We start from the raw sequence: 13,554 nt of genomic DNA on the forward strand, positions 1-13,554 counted from the left end.
AATTGAACTTGTGCGGGTGATGAGATGGGGTTTAGAGATGAAAGGGAAGTTTTGTAGGGAGGATTAAGAAGTTCCTGATGCTGGTGGGTCTCAGTGTGCAGTGCTCAAATGCCATCTAGTGGCACCAAGCACGGGCTGGGGGTTTGGGGGGACATGGTGGGCTGGGCAAGGCCAAGGTGGGGACACTGGGGACACTTGGCCTGTCTGGCTTTGCAACCCAACAGCCCGTGGGGGCCTCGGAGGAGGAATATTAAGAGTTAAATGTTAAGTGGTGTAATAAGGAGGTGAGGCATGAGCAGATTATGAAACACATCCAAAGAGACGTCGGGATGTGGGACAGGGGTCAGAGCAGAGCAGTGGTCAGTACAGAAACCCTTGGCACCAGAGCCAGGGATGCTGCCTTCCCCTGCCTGAGCTGTCCATGCACAGCTCACTCCAAACAGCCCAAATCCAGCTCTTCACTCACCAAGAAAACATTTCTGGATGAAAAACAAAGACACCCCGGGAGGATAACCCTAAACACGGTCAGAGAGCTGCTCCTCTGCAATGAGTGGCTGTGCAGTGCCTGGGACCCCGACCAGCCAGGGGGGACCTGTGCACCCCAAAAAGGCACTGGGGTCTGGCTGACCCCCTGCATTCCTGCAGAGCCCCCTTTCCCTGCGATTACTCCCCTGCCAGCTGCTCTCCCGGCAAGCCTGGCTGACAGCCCCTGAAATCCTATTAACCGAGTTTCAGGAGAAATAAAGTTAATCACCTCCTCCAGCTGCTCTTCCTCCTTTCGCTTCTCCTCCTCCCACCCCAGAGACTTGCGGAGGCGGCCGATGCTGCGAGGCCACTCTGGCTCTTGTGGCTGCCTCTGACCGCATGGCCCTGGGCTGGTAGGGGCTGTGGGGCCGGTGCCCGGGGCAGGACAGACAGACGGACGGACAGACAGACAGACCCGTCCCGTGCTGGGAGCGATGCCGCTGCAGACCGAGATCCTGCGCGAGGTCTGGGCTGCCGACAGGTCAGTGCAGGGTGGGATCTGCGGGGTGGGTGATGTGCTGGACGCCCCCGCTGGACTCCCCTCTCCTCCAGCGCCTTTTTCTCCTGTTTGCAATTTCAGTGCTATTTTGTGAGCAGTTTTATCACAGTGTTTTTCCTTTGGGGGTTGGTGGGATGATGCTCATTGACTTACAGAGAGGAAAGGTGTTTGACAGAGGGACATCCCTAAATTAAGCTCCTTGCTGGTCCCCCTTGGCCATGGCAGAGCCTGTCCTGTGCTCCCTGCTAGGAAGGATGGTGTCAGACAAGCTCGACCCAGTCGAGACAGGGGGAAATGCTACTGGAACCGAATGAAAGACTGACCTTTCCCCTTTACTAAAAATCGGGGCTGAAAGCCCTCACCCTTTTGGTTTCTGTGCCCCACAGCCCCAGTGAAGAGCCGGGGAGCCCCCAGCAGCACAAGCCCAAACAGGTGAGAAAAAATGCTTCTCTTCCATCCCATGTGCCACCATCCTCTGCTGTGGGCTGTCCCCGAGGGCTGGGGACATCAGAGACCCTCAAACCCCAGAGTCCACACCAAGGCCAGTTTGGGGCTGGATGGGCTGCTCTATTGGGGTGCTGCAGCCTATGAGGGCATAGGATTTTTGGGAACCTCCTCCAGAGCAGGTGGGTAGAGAAAATTCCACAGTCCTCCCTTCTTTGTGCATCCTTCTGAATCCCCCCTCCATCACTTTGAAGCACCCCACGAGGAGGGTTCTTGGTTCTTAAATAACAATTTAATTAAGCCCCTCAATTAAGCTCTAAACTGTGACTCACTTTCCCCAGGCCATGACCCTGAAAGCCAGACCCCCCCTCCCTACATTTCAGAACAGCTCCCAGGACTCCCCCAGCCTTGGAAGGGTCTCAGCAGCAATTTCATCCACCACCCAATTTAATTTTTAATCAGCAGCTCCTCCTTGAAGGGCCTTGTTAAGTAAGGGAGTGGTTGCCCACCCCGCAGCTGCTTAAGGGATTAGGGGGTGCAAAGGAGCTTTTCCGTGTGAGCTCATGACACGGAAGAAAGCAGCCAGTTCCCAGCTTCACCATGGAGCCCCCAGCTGCCCCTGCCCAAATTCACAGTCCTGGGATCCCACTGGGATCCATCAGGATCCCAACTTTTGTAAAACACCTTCCCACACTGCCCTGGAGCATGTGGGAGAAGCAAAATCCCTGCAAGGGGGAGGATGCTCTGCTGGGCAGTGGAAGCCTTGGTGTACCTGGATTTGCTGAGATCACTTTCTGAGAGCCCTGAGCTGACACCCACTCCTCAAATACCTCCTGTCCAGAGCCAAGTGCTGACCCACATGCTCTGTATTTGGTAAATCGGGGTTATTTATAGCCCCAGCTAGCCGGGATTAGGTGTGCTGTGCCTAATCCTCCTGTTTCCCTGCTCCTGCTGACCTCCTTGCCATCCACAGGAGCCTCTAGTGGGGGTGAGAGGCTAGGCTGTCTGCCTGTCCCTATGTCCCCTGTCACCAGTGCCCAGAGTGGCTCCCAGCCAGGGTCCCTATGGCCACAGTGTGAATTATCCCTCTGCTGACACGGTGTCCCAGCAGCACCATCATCACATCCCTCATCTCCAGGGCTGTCCCAGGGCAGATATTCTGTCTGTCTGTCTGTCTCTAACAGATTTTTCTGTTTTCCTCCCTGTGCCTTCCTCGGGGGCTGCCCTATGGTAAGTCACTCACTGGAAGGTGTCAATGTGTCCCTGTTCCGAGCGCGTCCCCTGCTCCCGTGTCGGGCCAGGGAAAAGCCCGGCTGTATTTCTGAAAGGGACCCAGAGCAGGGGTTGCCTGGTGCTGGGAAAAGGTGTTTAAAGCTTGCACCACCTCTGTAGCTCCATCCCTGAGGGCAGAAGCTGAAGAAGAAGAGGCAGGAGCCGGGGCTGGAGCCCGAGGCCAAACCACGGCGGCCGCGGGTGAAGAAGCCGAGTGAGGCAGGGGCTGCAGAGGAGCCTCCAGCCCCGGCACAGGGTGAGCACAGATCCCCCACAGCTCCCGTGGAAATGGGGGCAATACTGGGGTCCCCCATCCTGCACCTGGGGCGCTCTCCATCGTGGGCATCTCTTGAAATGCGCAGGGGTGAAGAAAGTGAGGAAGAAAAAGGAGGAGAAGGGAGAGGAGGAGAGCGACAAGGACCCCTCCTCCAAATTCACCAAGGAGCCTCGGAAGAAGAAGGAAAGCCTGGCTCCCCGCTCCCAAGTGGCCAAGGGCTCCAAGAAGCCACAAGGTGCGGGCGCAACACCCACCCCTCTGCAGGCACTCGTGTCACCTCGTGTCCCCCTGCAGCGTGTCCCGATAGCGCCGTCGGTGCTCCCAGCGCCTGCTGGGGCTCAGCTGGGGCTCTGCACATCCCCGGCACAGCTCTTTGGCTAAAACCCAGCTACGGACCTGGGAGACACCGGGATGTGGCAGGGGACCTGCGCTCATTGCCTTGGTCGGGGAATTGGTATCGAAGGGGAGAGGGGGGAAAAGGGGGGTGACACACTCCCTGGGAAGGTGGCACTTCGGTCCCCGGACACGTCCCCGGAGCGGACGGCGGCTCCGCACGGCCAGGCTGGGCCGCGAGAGAGCGCTGTGGCTGCGCTGGACTCGCCCCTCGCCCGCCGGACAGCGCGGCCGGGACGGGCCGGGCCGGGCCGGGCCCCTCGGCCACCCCCCCCGGGGGACACCGTGAGCGGCCACCCCGGCCACTGCCACCCAGGGACGGCCCCTCCCCGCTCACCACGAGGCTGGGGACCCCCGCTGCCAAGGGACGTTGTGTTGGCTGATGCCGTGGTCACCTCTGGGCAGAGCCGGCTGAGGATGAGGATGATGAGGAAGAGGAAGAAGAGGTGGAGAATAAAAACCCGCCAAAAAAGCTCAAGAAGAAGCTTCCCAAAGAACCCCTCTCAGGCGGGGGGGAGAAGAAGCTGAAGTCGAAGGGTGAGTGCCCAGGGGACAGGGATGGCTTAAACCCAGCTCTGTTGCCACTGGCATCTGTCCCTGCTGGGACGAGGGAAGTGCCTTGCACCCCGTCCCGGGGGCGGCAGAGCCATCGCCTCCTCCCCATGCGATCTCCCCTCAGCTCAGCCCTTCCTGCTGCTCTGACCCTGTCACCTCCTTGTCCCCATCACTGCCCATTCCCATCCCCCTGGCTGGCTGATCATCAGCTCCTCTGTCCCAGCAGAAGACAAGAGTGACCCTGACAGCAAAGCCAAATCTGCCAAAAGCACCAAGAAGGAGCCAATGTCCGTGTTCCAGGTGAAGAAGGAGAAGAAAAGCAAGAAGAAAGGTATGGGACGAGCAGGAGGGGGTGGCAGCCAGTCCTGCTGGCTGATGGCATCACCCTGAGCCAGCAGCACACAGTGTTGTGTGACCATGTCCCCATGTCCCTCACAGCCACCACCAGCAGTGATGAGGAGGATGATTCCGACTCCAGCACCAAACCCATTAGGTCAGAGAAGAAGAAAAACCCAGCATCTCTCTTTCAGACTGGTGGAGACCCCCCAAAAGAGAAAAAATCCAAAAAGAAAGGTGAGTACCTGGCACTGGAGGGTTCTGGTGGGGCTTCTGGGGGTGCAGTGAGCTTGGCCATGGAGAGGGGCTTACAATCACTGATGTTGGCACGGGTCTATGCTGAGCTTGATTTTGGGGCTCAGAGAAGTCAGGATCTTTTCCCTTCTGTGCCCCTTCCTGTTCCTGCTTGCAGTTCCTCCCAAAGGGGCTGAGAGTGAGGAGGAGACCCCGGAGACTCTGCAGAAAAACTCCAACAAGAAGGGGAAAGCAAAGAAATCAAAGAAGGTACAAAAGACCCCTCAGAGCTATGGGGATCCCCTCAGGGAGGGGGAAGAGCAGCTCTTCCCCTCGGGGCGGGTCAGGAGTTTTGCAGCATCCCCCAGTGAGACCCACCAGAGTGTCCCCAAAGCCACCAGCTGCAGAGCCGTGGGGGGATGGAGAGCAAGGAGCAATTAGCTGGGGATGGAGGGATCTCTGGGGTCACCATCCCCTCTCACCCAGCAGCAGAAGGAGGAGAGGCCCCCTTCCCCTGTCATCGAGGTGGACAACCTGGAGGAGTTTGTGCTGCAGCCGGCACCACAGGGAGTGACCGTCAAGTGCCGGGTGACACGGGACAAGAAGGGCATGGACCGGGGGCTTTACCCCACCTATTACCTTCACCTGGACAATGACAAGAAGGTGATTTGGGGTGGGGGCTCTGCTCATCCCAGGGAGCACCCTCAGGGTTTGGGGGGATGCTGGCGTGTCCTGAATGAGGCTGCTCCCCTCTCCTGCAATTCCTCCCAGGAAATGCCCCTGTGGGTGGTACCTGTGATGATGAGCTAACAGTGACTGGAGAGCTGTGCTAAACTGGGCTGGTCTCAGCCCCTCCTGCCCCGTAATGCAGACAGTATCTTGGGGATCATCTTCATGACTTACTCAAGGTCATGGCAGTGACTTGTTGGGGGACAGCAGTGGCAATGAGAGTGACAATGTCCCATTCCCACACGGTCCCACTGCTCTACCAGGTGTTTCTCCTTGCTGGGAGGAAGCGTAAGAAGAGCAAAACCTCCAACTACCTCATCTCCATTGACCCCACTGACCTGTCACGGGGTGGAGAGAACTTCATCGGGAAGCTGAGGTAGGAGCAGAGGTGGCAACCTAGTTTGGTGGCACCCCATTTCTGCAGCGCTCTCTTCCCACTCCATGGCTTACAGGCTGTCCCAGGCTATGGCTGGGGCTAAACAGGAGGCTAAAATCAGCATTTCCCACTGTCGTATCTGACCTGAGGAGTGGTGGGGGGCTGAGGGGGGAAAACAAGCTTGGCCGGTTCCTCCCAGCAGACAGGTCATGGCTAGAAAAGGCACCTGGCAAGTCCCAGCCTGCATTGCCAGCAGCCACACAGCAGTGCTGGGGGTCCCCGTGGTGGCAGCACCCTATCACACCCCGATTTAGGGATTCCTTGAACCCGAGAAAATCACTGAAGGGTGGGAAGGTCAGCATTGGCGGGGTGCAGCACCAGGGCTTTGCAGCCAGACCAAAGCCAAGGAGAGGGGTCACGGAGGGGGTGGAGGGGACTCAGTGGCATCAGCCACGGCCATCTCCCACCCTTGGCTGCAGATCCAATCTGATGGGGACGAGGTTCACCGTGTTCGACAACGGTGCAAACCCCGACAGGGCCAACGCTGACTGGTCCAACGTGCGGCAGGAGCTCTCGGCCGTGGTCTACGTAAGAGCAGCCACACACGGAGCCCCTTCCCAGCTCTCCCAGGCAGGGAGTGAGGGGCTCCCACCCTGCACCCCTTCCCTGGGGCTTGCAGAGATGTGGGATGGGTGGGAGCTACCCCTGAGCCCTCGTTCAGCCCCCATGAGAGGCTGTAACCTGCAGTGGTTGCTGGTTTTAGAGACAGGGTTTCTCTTGCAGGAGACCAATGTTTTAGGGTTCAAAGGCCCCCGGAAGATGACTGTCATCATCCCTGGGATGAATGCGGACTGTGAGAGGGTGCCCATCCGGCCCCGGAACGTAAGTCAGGGATCAGACTGGGAGAAACTCCTTGGGAGCTGGGTTTGCTGGGCACCACCTTGGATTTTACCCATCTTGGGGCATGGAGAGGCTTTCAGGTGTCCCTGGGAGGTGAGAGACATGGTGTCTGGTTTTTCTCTCCATGATAAATCCCATTTCCAGCTGGGTACTGCTACAAAGCATCCCTCAGACAAAGCCACAGCAGGTAGCAGGGCTCTGGAGGGGTGACCCCAACTCTGCTCCACTCTCCCTTTCCCCTCCCCAGGATAACGATGGCCTCCTGATGCGATGGCAGAACAGGAACATGGACAACGTGATTGAGCTGCACAACAAAGCCCCTGTGTGGAATGATGAGACCCAATCCTATGTCCTCAATTTCCACGGCCGGGTCACCCACGCCTCCGTCAAAAATTTCCAGATTGTGCACAGCAGTGACCGTAAGCTGGGACAGGGGATAGGGTGGGGGAGCACTGCCTCGTGAGCTGGCCCCAGCACACACTGCTTTTGATAAGGTTTAGTTTTTTTCATGCTCTGGGGTCCCTCCTGCCTTTGCTGGATCTGGGATGAAGCTGGCCAGGCACCCTTGGGCCCTGGCACTGGCAGGGACAGATTTTGGGGCTGCTGTCGCCAGGCAGATTTAGGGCAAGGACAGATCCTGTGGGGTGCTGAGCCCCCATCTCACTACAGCCACCCACTCAGCCCAGAGCATTGCCCCACCACACACCCCACAGTGCTGGCAGGCCACCCTGGGGTGCACTGTGCCTTGGGGACAGTCCCTCGGGTGGCAGCAGCTCTGTCTGGATGCGGCTGCTCGTCACCTGTCCGGCGCAGTCAGAAGCCCTTGGCCTCCGGGGTGTTGGGTTACGGGACAGAAAAAGCCTCTTGAGGGCCCCTGGTTATTTTTACAGATTTCCTGTCACCCGCCCTCCAGTAGCAGCGATCCCACGGTCTGGGGGGGAAGGGGGGAGTGAGTGGGGTCCCTGTCCCTTGGGGGACTGTGGCACTTGGGGAGGGGGTGCTGGAGGGAGGTGTCAACGGGAAAATGATGCATTTTGGTGATCTGTGCTGCAGCACAGCGCAGGAGTCACAGGCAGAGTTTGGGTGGGGGTGCGTGGGCAGCATTTTTCGGGCTTGCTGTGAAAAGGCAGGCTGTGTGCACAGGTGACAGCTCGGTGGCTCGGCCTCTCTCCCGCAGCCGACTACATCGTGATGCAGTTTGGGCGTGTGGCGGATGATGCCTTCACCATGGACTACAACTACCCCCTGTGTGCCGTGCAGGCCTTCGCCATCGCCCTCTCCAGCTTCGACGGGAAGCTGGCCTGCGAGTAGCACCGGGGCTGCCGGGACCGCCGGGGCTGCCGGGACCGCCGGGGCTACCGCCAGTGCCCGCAGGATGCTCCTGCATCCCTGTCCTGTTCCGCTCCCTGCATTTCCACCTTCTTGCGGTCACGGTTGTTCCTGGGGTGGTTCAAGGCACTTGAGTGCTGTGGGATGCTCACCCAGCTGCAGCCACCCTCTCCAGTCAAATTCGGGGCAAATTGCTGGGCTGGGGTGATGGCAGAGCCAGGCTGGAGGTATATCCATATTCTGCAGATGAGGCTGACTGCAATCCCTGTCTCATCCCTTTGGACTCAGATTCTGGAAACTCATCCCCTGCCCCCGCTTTTTTTGTTGTTGTTTTTTTGGTGGGTTTTTGGGGTTTTTTTGTTTGTTTGTTTGTTATGGTTTGTATCTTTATGCTCAGTCTCCCAGTGAGAAGGGCGTAGGTGGTCTCCTCACTTTGTGTTTCCTCATCCCTGCCCACACGCAGGTGGGCTCTGCCTATGCTCCCAGCTAAAGAGCCCCATCCCACCTCGTTGCCCACCGGGCACAAAGCCCCACTTTTGCCCCATTTTGCCCTGGTGTGAGTGGATGGCTGGTGCCTATGGTGTGTTTGTACCCACTGGGTCTCACCTCACTGCTCAGAAAATTCTGGGGGTTTAGGTCCCTAAGAAGCAGCCTGGCACCGGCAGCACACAGGCACGTGCCGAGGGGTGACAGTGCCAGCAGAGGAAGGCTGGCAGGCACGTGAGGCAGAGCTTGCATTGCTGGCAGGTGGCCCAGCTGGGTCAGTGCTGCCAGGAGAGACCTGGAAGAGAAAAAACTCAGGGTGCACCAGGAAGCAGTGGAGTGACTCATGAGGTGTGGTGCGGTGCTGAGTCACGCTCAGCACCCAGATGGGCCCTGCTGAGCTCCCTGTGCCCTCAACTCCTGCTGCCCCTTTACTCTGTGACACCCCTCCAGACTTGATGTGCTCCAGGTGTCCCCACAGCTGCCTCACTGGTGCTCTCTGTTCATGAGAGGTGCTGGAGAGAAGGTGCCATCCCCTGTCAGACTGGTGAGGAGCTGCAGGGAGTCATTGGGAAGGGAAGATGCTGAAGAGAGGCAGTTCACTGGGAACAGGACAGCTCATGCCCCCAGTTTCATCAGTTATAGGGTGAGGATTTGGCTGCACAAACAATCCCAAATCTGATTAATTCAGTGATGAGAAAAATGAGGATGTGCCAAGGAGCCTTGAAAATACCGTCCTCAGCTCTCTGGTGCTGTTTCTCTCACCTGCTCAGCTCACACACACTGACTCCAGAACCACGTGGGATTCCCTTCCCAGGACACAAGGGGTTGTTTCCCCATTCTGGGGGTGATATGATCCCCCCATTAATGCAGCAGAAAGGCTGAGGAGCAGATAGATGAGATGGATTGATTGTGCAAGAGGGATGCTCATCCTCTCTGGGCAGTGTCGCAACATCACCGTGGCCCGAGCCTGTCTGTGAGGAGCTGAGGACAAATGACAGTGACAGGGGGACCACGAGCCACTGCTGGACCACTGGTGATCATCTACCCCAGTGTTTTTGCAGATGGGAGTGGAGATTTTCCCCAGCTGCATGAATCTGGGTTTCATGATTCACGGGCAGATGCTGGTGGTGGGGCAGGCAGTGGTGGACACCTTGGGGACAAGCCAGCCCACGTGGGACATCACCCATCACCCACGCAGAGAGCTCAGAGAACATCTTGTGAGCTAAAGGGAGAACCAGCCACAGCAGTTCCTGGTGAGGTATGGCCAGCAAATGTGGGGAAAGCAAGAGCTTTCTGCCCAAATCCAGCCACAAACCCAACATCTGTTTGAAATCGGGACAAGCTCAGCTAACGGTTGAGCTAATCCTTGTCCCCATTTCCTCCAGTGCAAGGAGAAAAGAAGAAGCAGGGTGAGAGAGAGAGGGGTTTGAGCTCCCCAGATTCTATCTGCTGTTATCCCAGCTGCTCCCCAGGGTGATTCTCCCTCCCCTCACCCAAAACGTTTCCATTTGCCCATTGCTGCTTGCAAACCCTCCAGGTTTCCTGGCCTGTCACCCATGGCAGAGCAAAATCCCTGCCACGGGTGTCCCATGCAGTGTCACCCAATCTCAGAGCAGCCACTGCCTCACCCGAAATCCCTTCCACAAACCCTCTAACGCAAACCAACTGTGGCAGAAGAAACGAATGAAAACAATTTAATAGGGCGATGGATGTTCGGGCCCTTTGTTTGCGCTGGCTGTTAACACCAGAGGAGATGAGGGATGGAAGCAGTTGAAATGTGTATCAACTTTGGCTGGCGGAAAGTGTGACGGATGCACCAGCAGACCAATGGCTGAGGATGCTGGGGTGTGCGTGGGTGTGAAAGGAATGCTTGCTGTAAGAAAAGATAAAAAAAAAAAAAGGAAGAAAGAGCCTTATCAATGGTGTTTGAGTCCAAAGTGTGTGTATTCCCTGGAGAAAGGGTTTCCTCAATCCCCAGGGATGATGTTTTCCTTGCAGTGTGAGACTTTGAGGTTTCTGAAGCTTCGTTTTAGGGGCGCTGTCATTGGGTTGGTGCTGCAGGCATGGATTTAACCCCACAAAGTGCTCGTGCAGGGGCACAAGCATGGCCAGTGGCCAGAGGCGACTGTCGTCAGCTCCTCAAGGGAACCTCCTGGGAAATGCGTTTTATTTTTGCAGAGATGCTTATAAGGCAAAGGGGAGGAAAAAAATAAGGCCCCACCTCGCTGCTGAGCAGCACGTCCCAGCCAGGACCAGTGTCCCAGCCAGGACCAGTGTCACTGTAGTGCTGGTGGCATGGAGATGTGGTTCATCCCCATCCCAAGCTGATGAGTGGAAAGATGCTGGTCCAGAGCTGAGCAGGAAGATGGACGTGGGGGCTCCTCCAACTGCTGGCTTCTCCCTCTTCCACAGACTCCCTGGGATTTGGGGGCTCCATGCACCCAGTTCTGAGCCCTGCTCTCTTGGGGGGGCTGACAGATATTTCCATGGGTTCCAGCAGGAAAATGCCCCACTGGGCAGGCAGCCTGAGGAGGGAAGGGCTGGTACATCCAGGGGCGTGTGGGAGGGGAGAGCAGCACTGGGAAACTCCTTGTCCAGCAATGGAAGGGCTGGAGCAGTTTGGTTCCCAGCAAGCTGCCTTGGCCCCAGCCCTGGGGGATCTCTCTCCAGCTTTGAAGTGGTGCTACTTTAATTAATTAAAGAAGTGATTGTGACGAGGTGTTCTTCTCTTCCCTCCCTCTCCCCTTGCATTTATTTTGGTAACATTTTTTAGAGGGAAAGGCAGACTCATTGCGGGTTAGCTCAGCTGTGGCTTTGCAGGATGAGCTCCTTCTCAATGCAGCAAGCGACAGGCAGCAATGGGAAAGCCAATATTTTTCAACTGCTTTTTAAAAGGAGTCATTTTTTAATTAGTGAATCCATTCTGGAGAAGTGTTGGAGTTTTACAATGTTGTAGCTGTTCTTGGTGTCTTGCCTAGACTTGGATGTTCTGGCCATACGAAAATATTATTTATGGCGTTGCAGCTTGCAGCTCTTTTATATTATAATTTGAGAAAGGAAGTTGCTGTTCCCACCAGTGGACAAAAAAATAGCAAAAACGAGGACTATGGTCTTCTGAAGGAGGAAAATAAATAAAAATTAAGAAGCAGAATGGGAAACAAGCCACTGAGCCAGCCTCGAATCTTTCTACTCCTGAACAAGCTCATCCCAGCATCACTGTCAATTGTGCTGGATGCTGTAGCCAGACCCCTGCCCAAATAGCACGGCCAGAGCAGCAGTGACCCCCTCAGCACTCCCCTGCTCAGTTTTATATGTGTTCCTAAACATTTGTGGATCTGGCTTTTTATTCATGGGCTAATGCACACTTGTTTGCTCATGCCTTACTCAGCCTAAACTCCTATTGAACTCAATTAAAGCTGTCATCTCCAGGAGCACTCAGTGTCATTTTTGCCCAAGTAAGGGATGAGTAACGAGGCTCTGAACAGCCCTTGAGAATCACAGCCATTTTGTTGCAGTTTTTGGTCCAGATTTCTTACAAGTTAGCAGCAGGCCAAGGGTGGAAGAATGCGATATGGCTTTATGAATCACACACAATTGCTGAATGCGCTGGATGCTTCAGAGCCTGTCACTTCATGGACTGAAGCATTGGCTGTCTTGTCCCAAAACGCTTGAATACAACCAAGCTTATGATGAAAATTAGAAAAATATGTTTCTAGAAGGAATGGGATGCAAAGAACATCCCTTCTCCAAGCAGGGTGCCAGGAAGATTCCTCACCCTGATTTATCTCTGGGAGTTTTGGGTACTGTGACACAGGCCTATGGCATGTGCTGGCCCAGTGGCCAGGGGGACTGGGGGTTTTGTCCCTTTTGGGGCTGCAGTTCCTGCTGGTCAGGCTGGGTCATGGCCAGGAACTTGTATGTGATCTGCTTGCTGTGGCTTAGCACATTACCACCCATCAGCTCACTCGGAGGAAGTGACCATGGCCTCGATCCTGGCTGAATTCCCTTGAGAAATACCAACAGTGTGGGCTGAAATCCCCAACCTGGGCACCATAGGTGTTGTCTGGGAGAAACAGGGAATCTCCAGGTGGGATGCAGGGCACTGAGTGTGTGTGTATGTGTGAGGATGAGAGGGATGAAGGTGTTTGGAGGGGAATGAAGATGTCAGGATGGGAAGGAAGAGGAGGATGAAGAGGTGTGGTGGGGCATTACAGTGCGCAGAGGACAAGGAAAATGTGTGGAAGGGGATGACGGTGAGCACAGGGATGATGGTGAGTGAAAGGGGGTTGGGAATGAAGAGTGGGAGAAGATGAGCACAGAGTTGATGAAGATGCGCAGAAAGGGATGAAGGCGTGCACGGGTGACCCTGGCTGGCTGCGGAAGGGACAGGACAAGACGGGACAGCAGCACCTTCATGCCCTGGCCCAAGGCCGCATCCCAGGGCCGCATCCCAGGAATGCCGGAGGGAGAAGGAGGAAGAGGAGGAAGGTGAGGAAGGCTCATAGAGGGCGCTCCCATAGCCCGGGCCGGGCCGAGCCGAACTCCAGGGCTGCCCTTTCCCCCCCCCCAAAAAAAAACAACCTTCTTGTGTAAGGGAAGTCCGGCGTCCTTGCTGCCCGCTGCCCCGACGGGGAGGTCGGGAGGGTCGGGCGGGAGGAAGGGCCGGGAAGAGGAGGAGGAGGAGGAGGAGGAGGTGGAGAAGGAGGTTAGGGGAGGAGGAGGAGGCCCGGCCCGGCCCCGCCGCCTCCTGATTGACTCCCAACTTTCCGCTCCTCCCTCGCATAAACTTTCCCGTCCCTGCGCCTGGCTCCGTGCGCGGACCCGGGAGCCCGCCGCGCTCCCCGCATTCCTGCCGCCCGCCCCGGCCCGGCCCGGCCCGGCCCCGGCCCCGCTCCGGCCCCGGCCCCGCTCCCGGCACCCGCGGCCGGCCCAGCCCCTCCGGAGCACGGAGCAGGTAAGAAGCGCCCGCCGGGAAGAGATTCCCAACCCCCCTTCCTCCGCCTCCTCCTCCTCCAGCCCCTCCTTCCTCCCGGCCCGCAGCTCGCCTGCCCCGGCGGATGGCGGGGGGCGGCGGGGTCGCACTAGCCCTGCTCGCCCCCCAGCCGGCAGCTCGGTGCTTCCCCCCGGGGCTCCCCACGATGGGGTGTGTGCGTGGGGGGGCACAGCCGGGCTGTTTGCACTCCCCCCGCATCGAGTCCC

At 57.2% G+C, this 13,554-nt stretch overlaps 1 protein-coding gene across 1 annotated transcript; it reads left to right on the forward strand.

Moving 5' to 3' along the window:
* The first annotated feature begins 959 nt into the window (after positions 1-959).
* On the forward strand, positions 960-7,851 carry TULP1 (TUB like protein 1). Its single transcript, XM_088180375.1, has 14 exons — positions 960-1,006; positions 1,411-1,456; positions 2,879-2,996; positions 3,103-3,252; positions 3,816-3,947; positions 4,192-4,296; positions 4,404-4,538; positions 4,714-4,805; positions 5,025-5,198; positions 5,528-5,640; positions 6,120-6,228; positions 6,424-6,522; positions 6,788-6,959; positions 7,718-7,851. The coding sequence occupies exons 1-14, from the start codon at positions 960-962 to the stop codon at positions 7,849-7,851; spliced, it is 1,626 nt and encodes a 541-aa protein (XP_088036501.1).
* Positions 7,852-13,554: the final 5,703 nt, after the last annotated feature.

The sequence above is a fragment of the Sturnus vulgaris genome, chromosome 29 (genome assembly GCF_052056855.1).
Source record: "Sturnus vulgaris isolate bStuVul1 chromosome 29, bStuVul1.hap1, whole genome shotgun sequence".
Lineage (NCBI taxonomy): Eukaryota > Metazoa > Chordata > Aves > Passeriformes > Sturnidae > Sturnus > Sturnus vulgaris.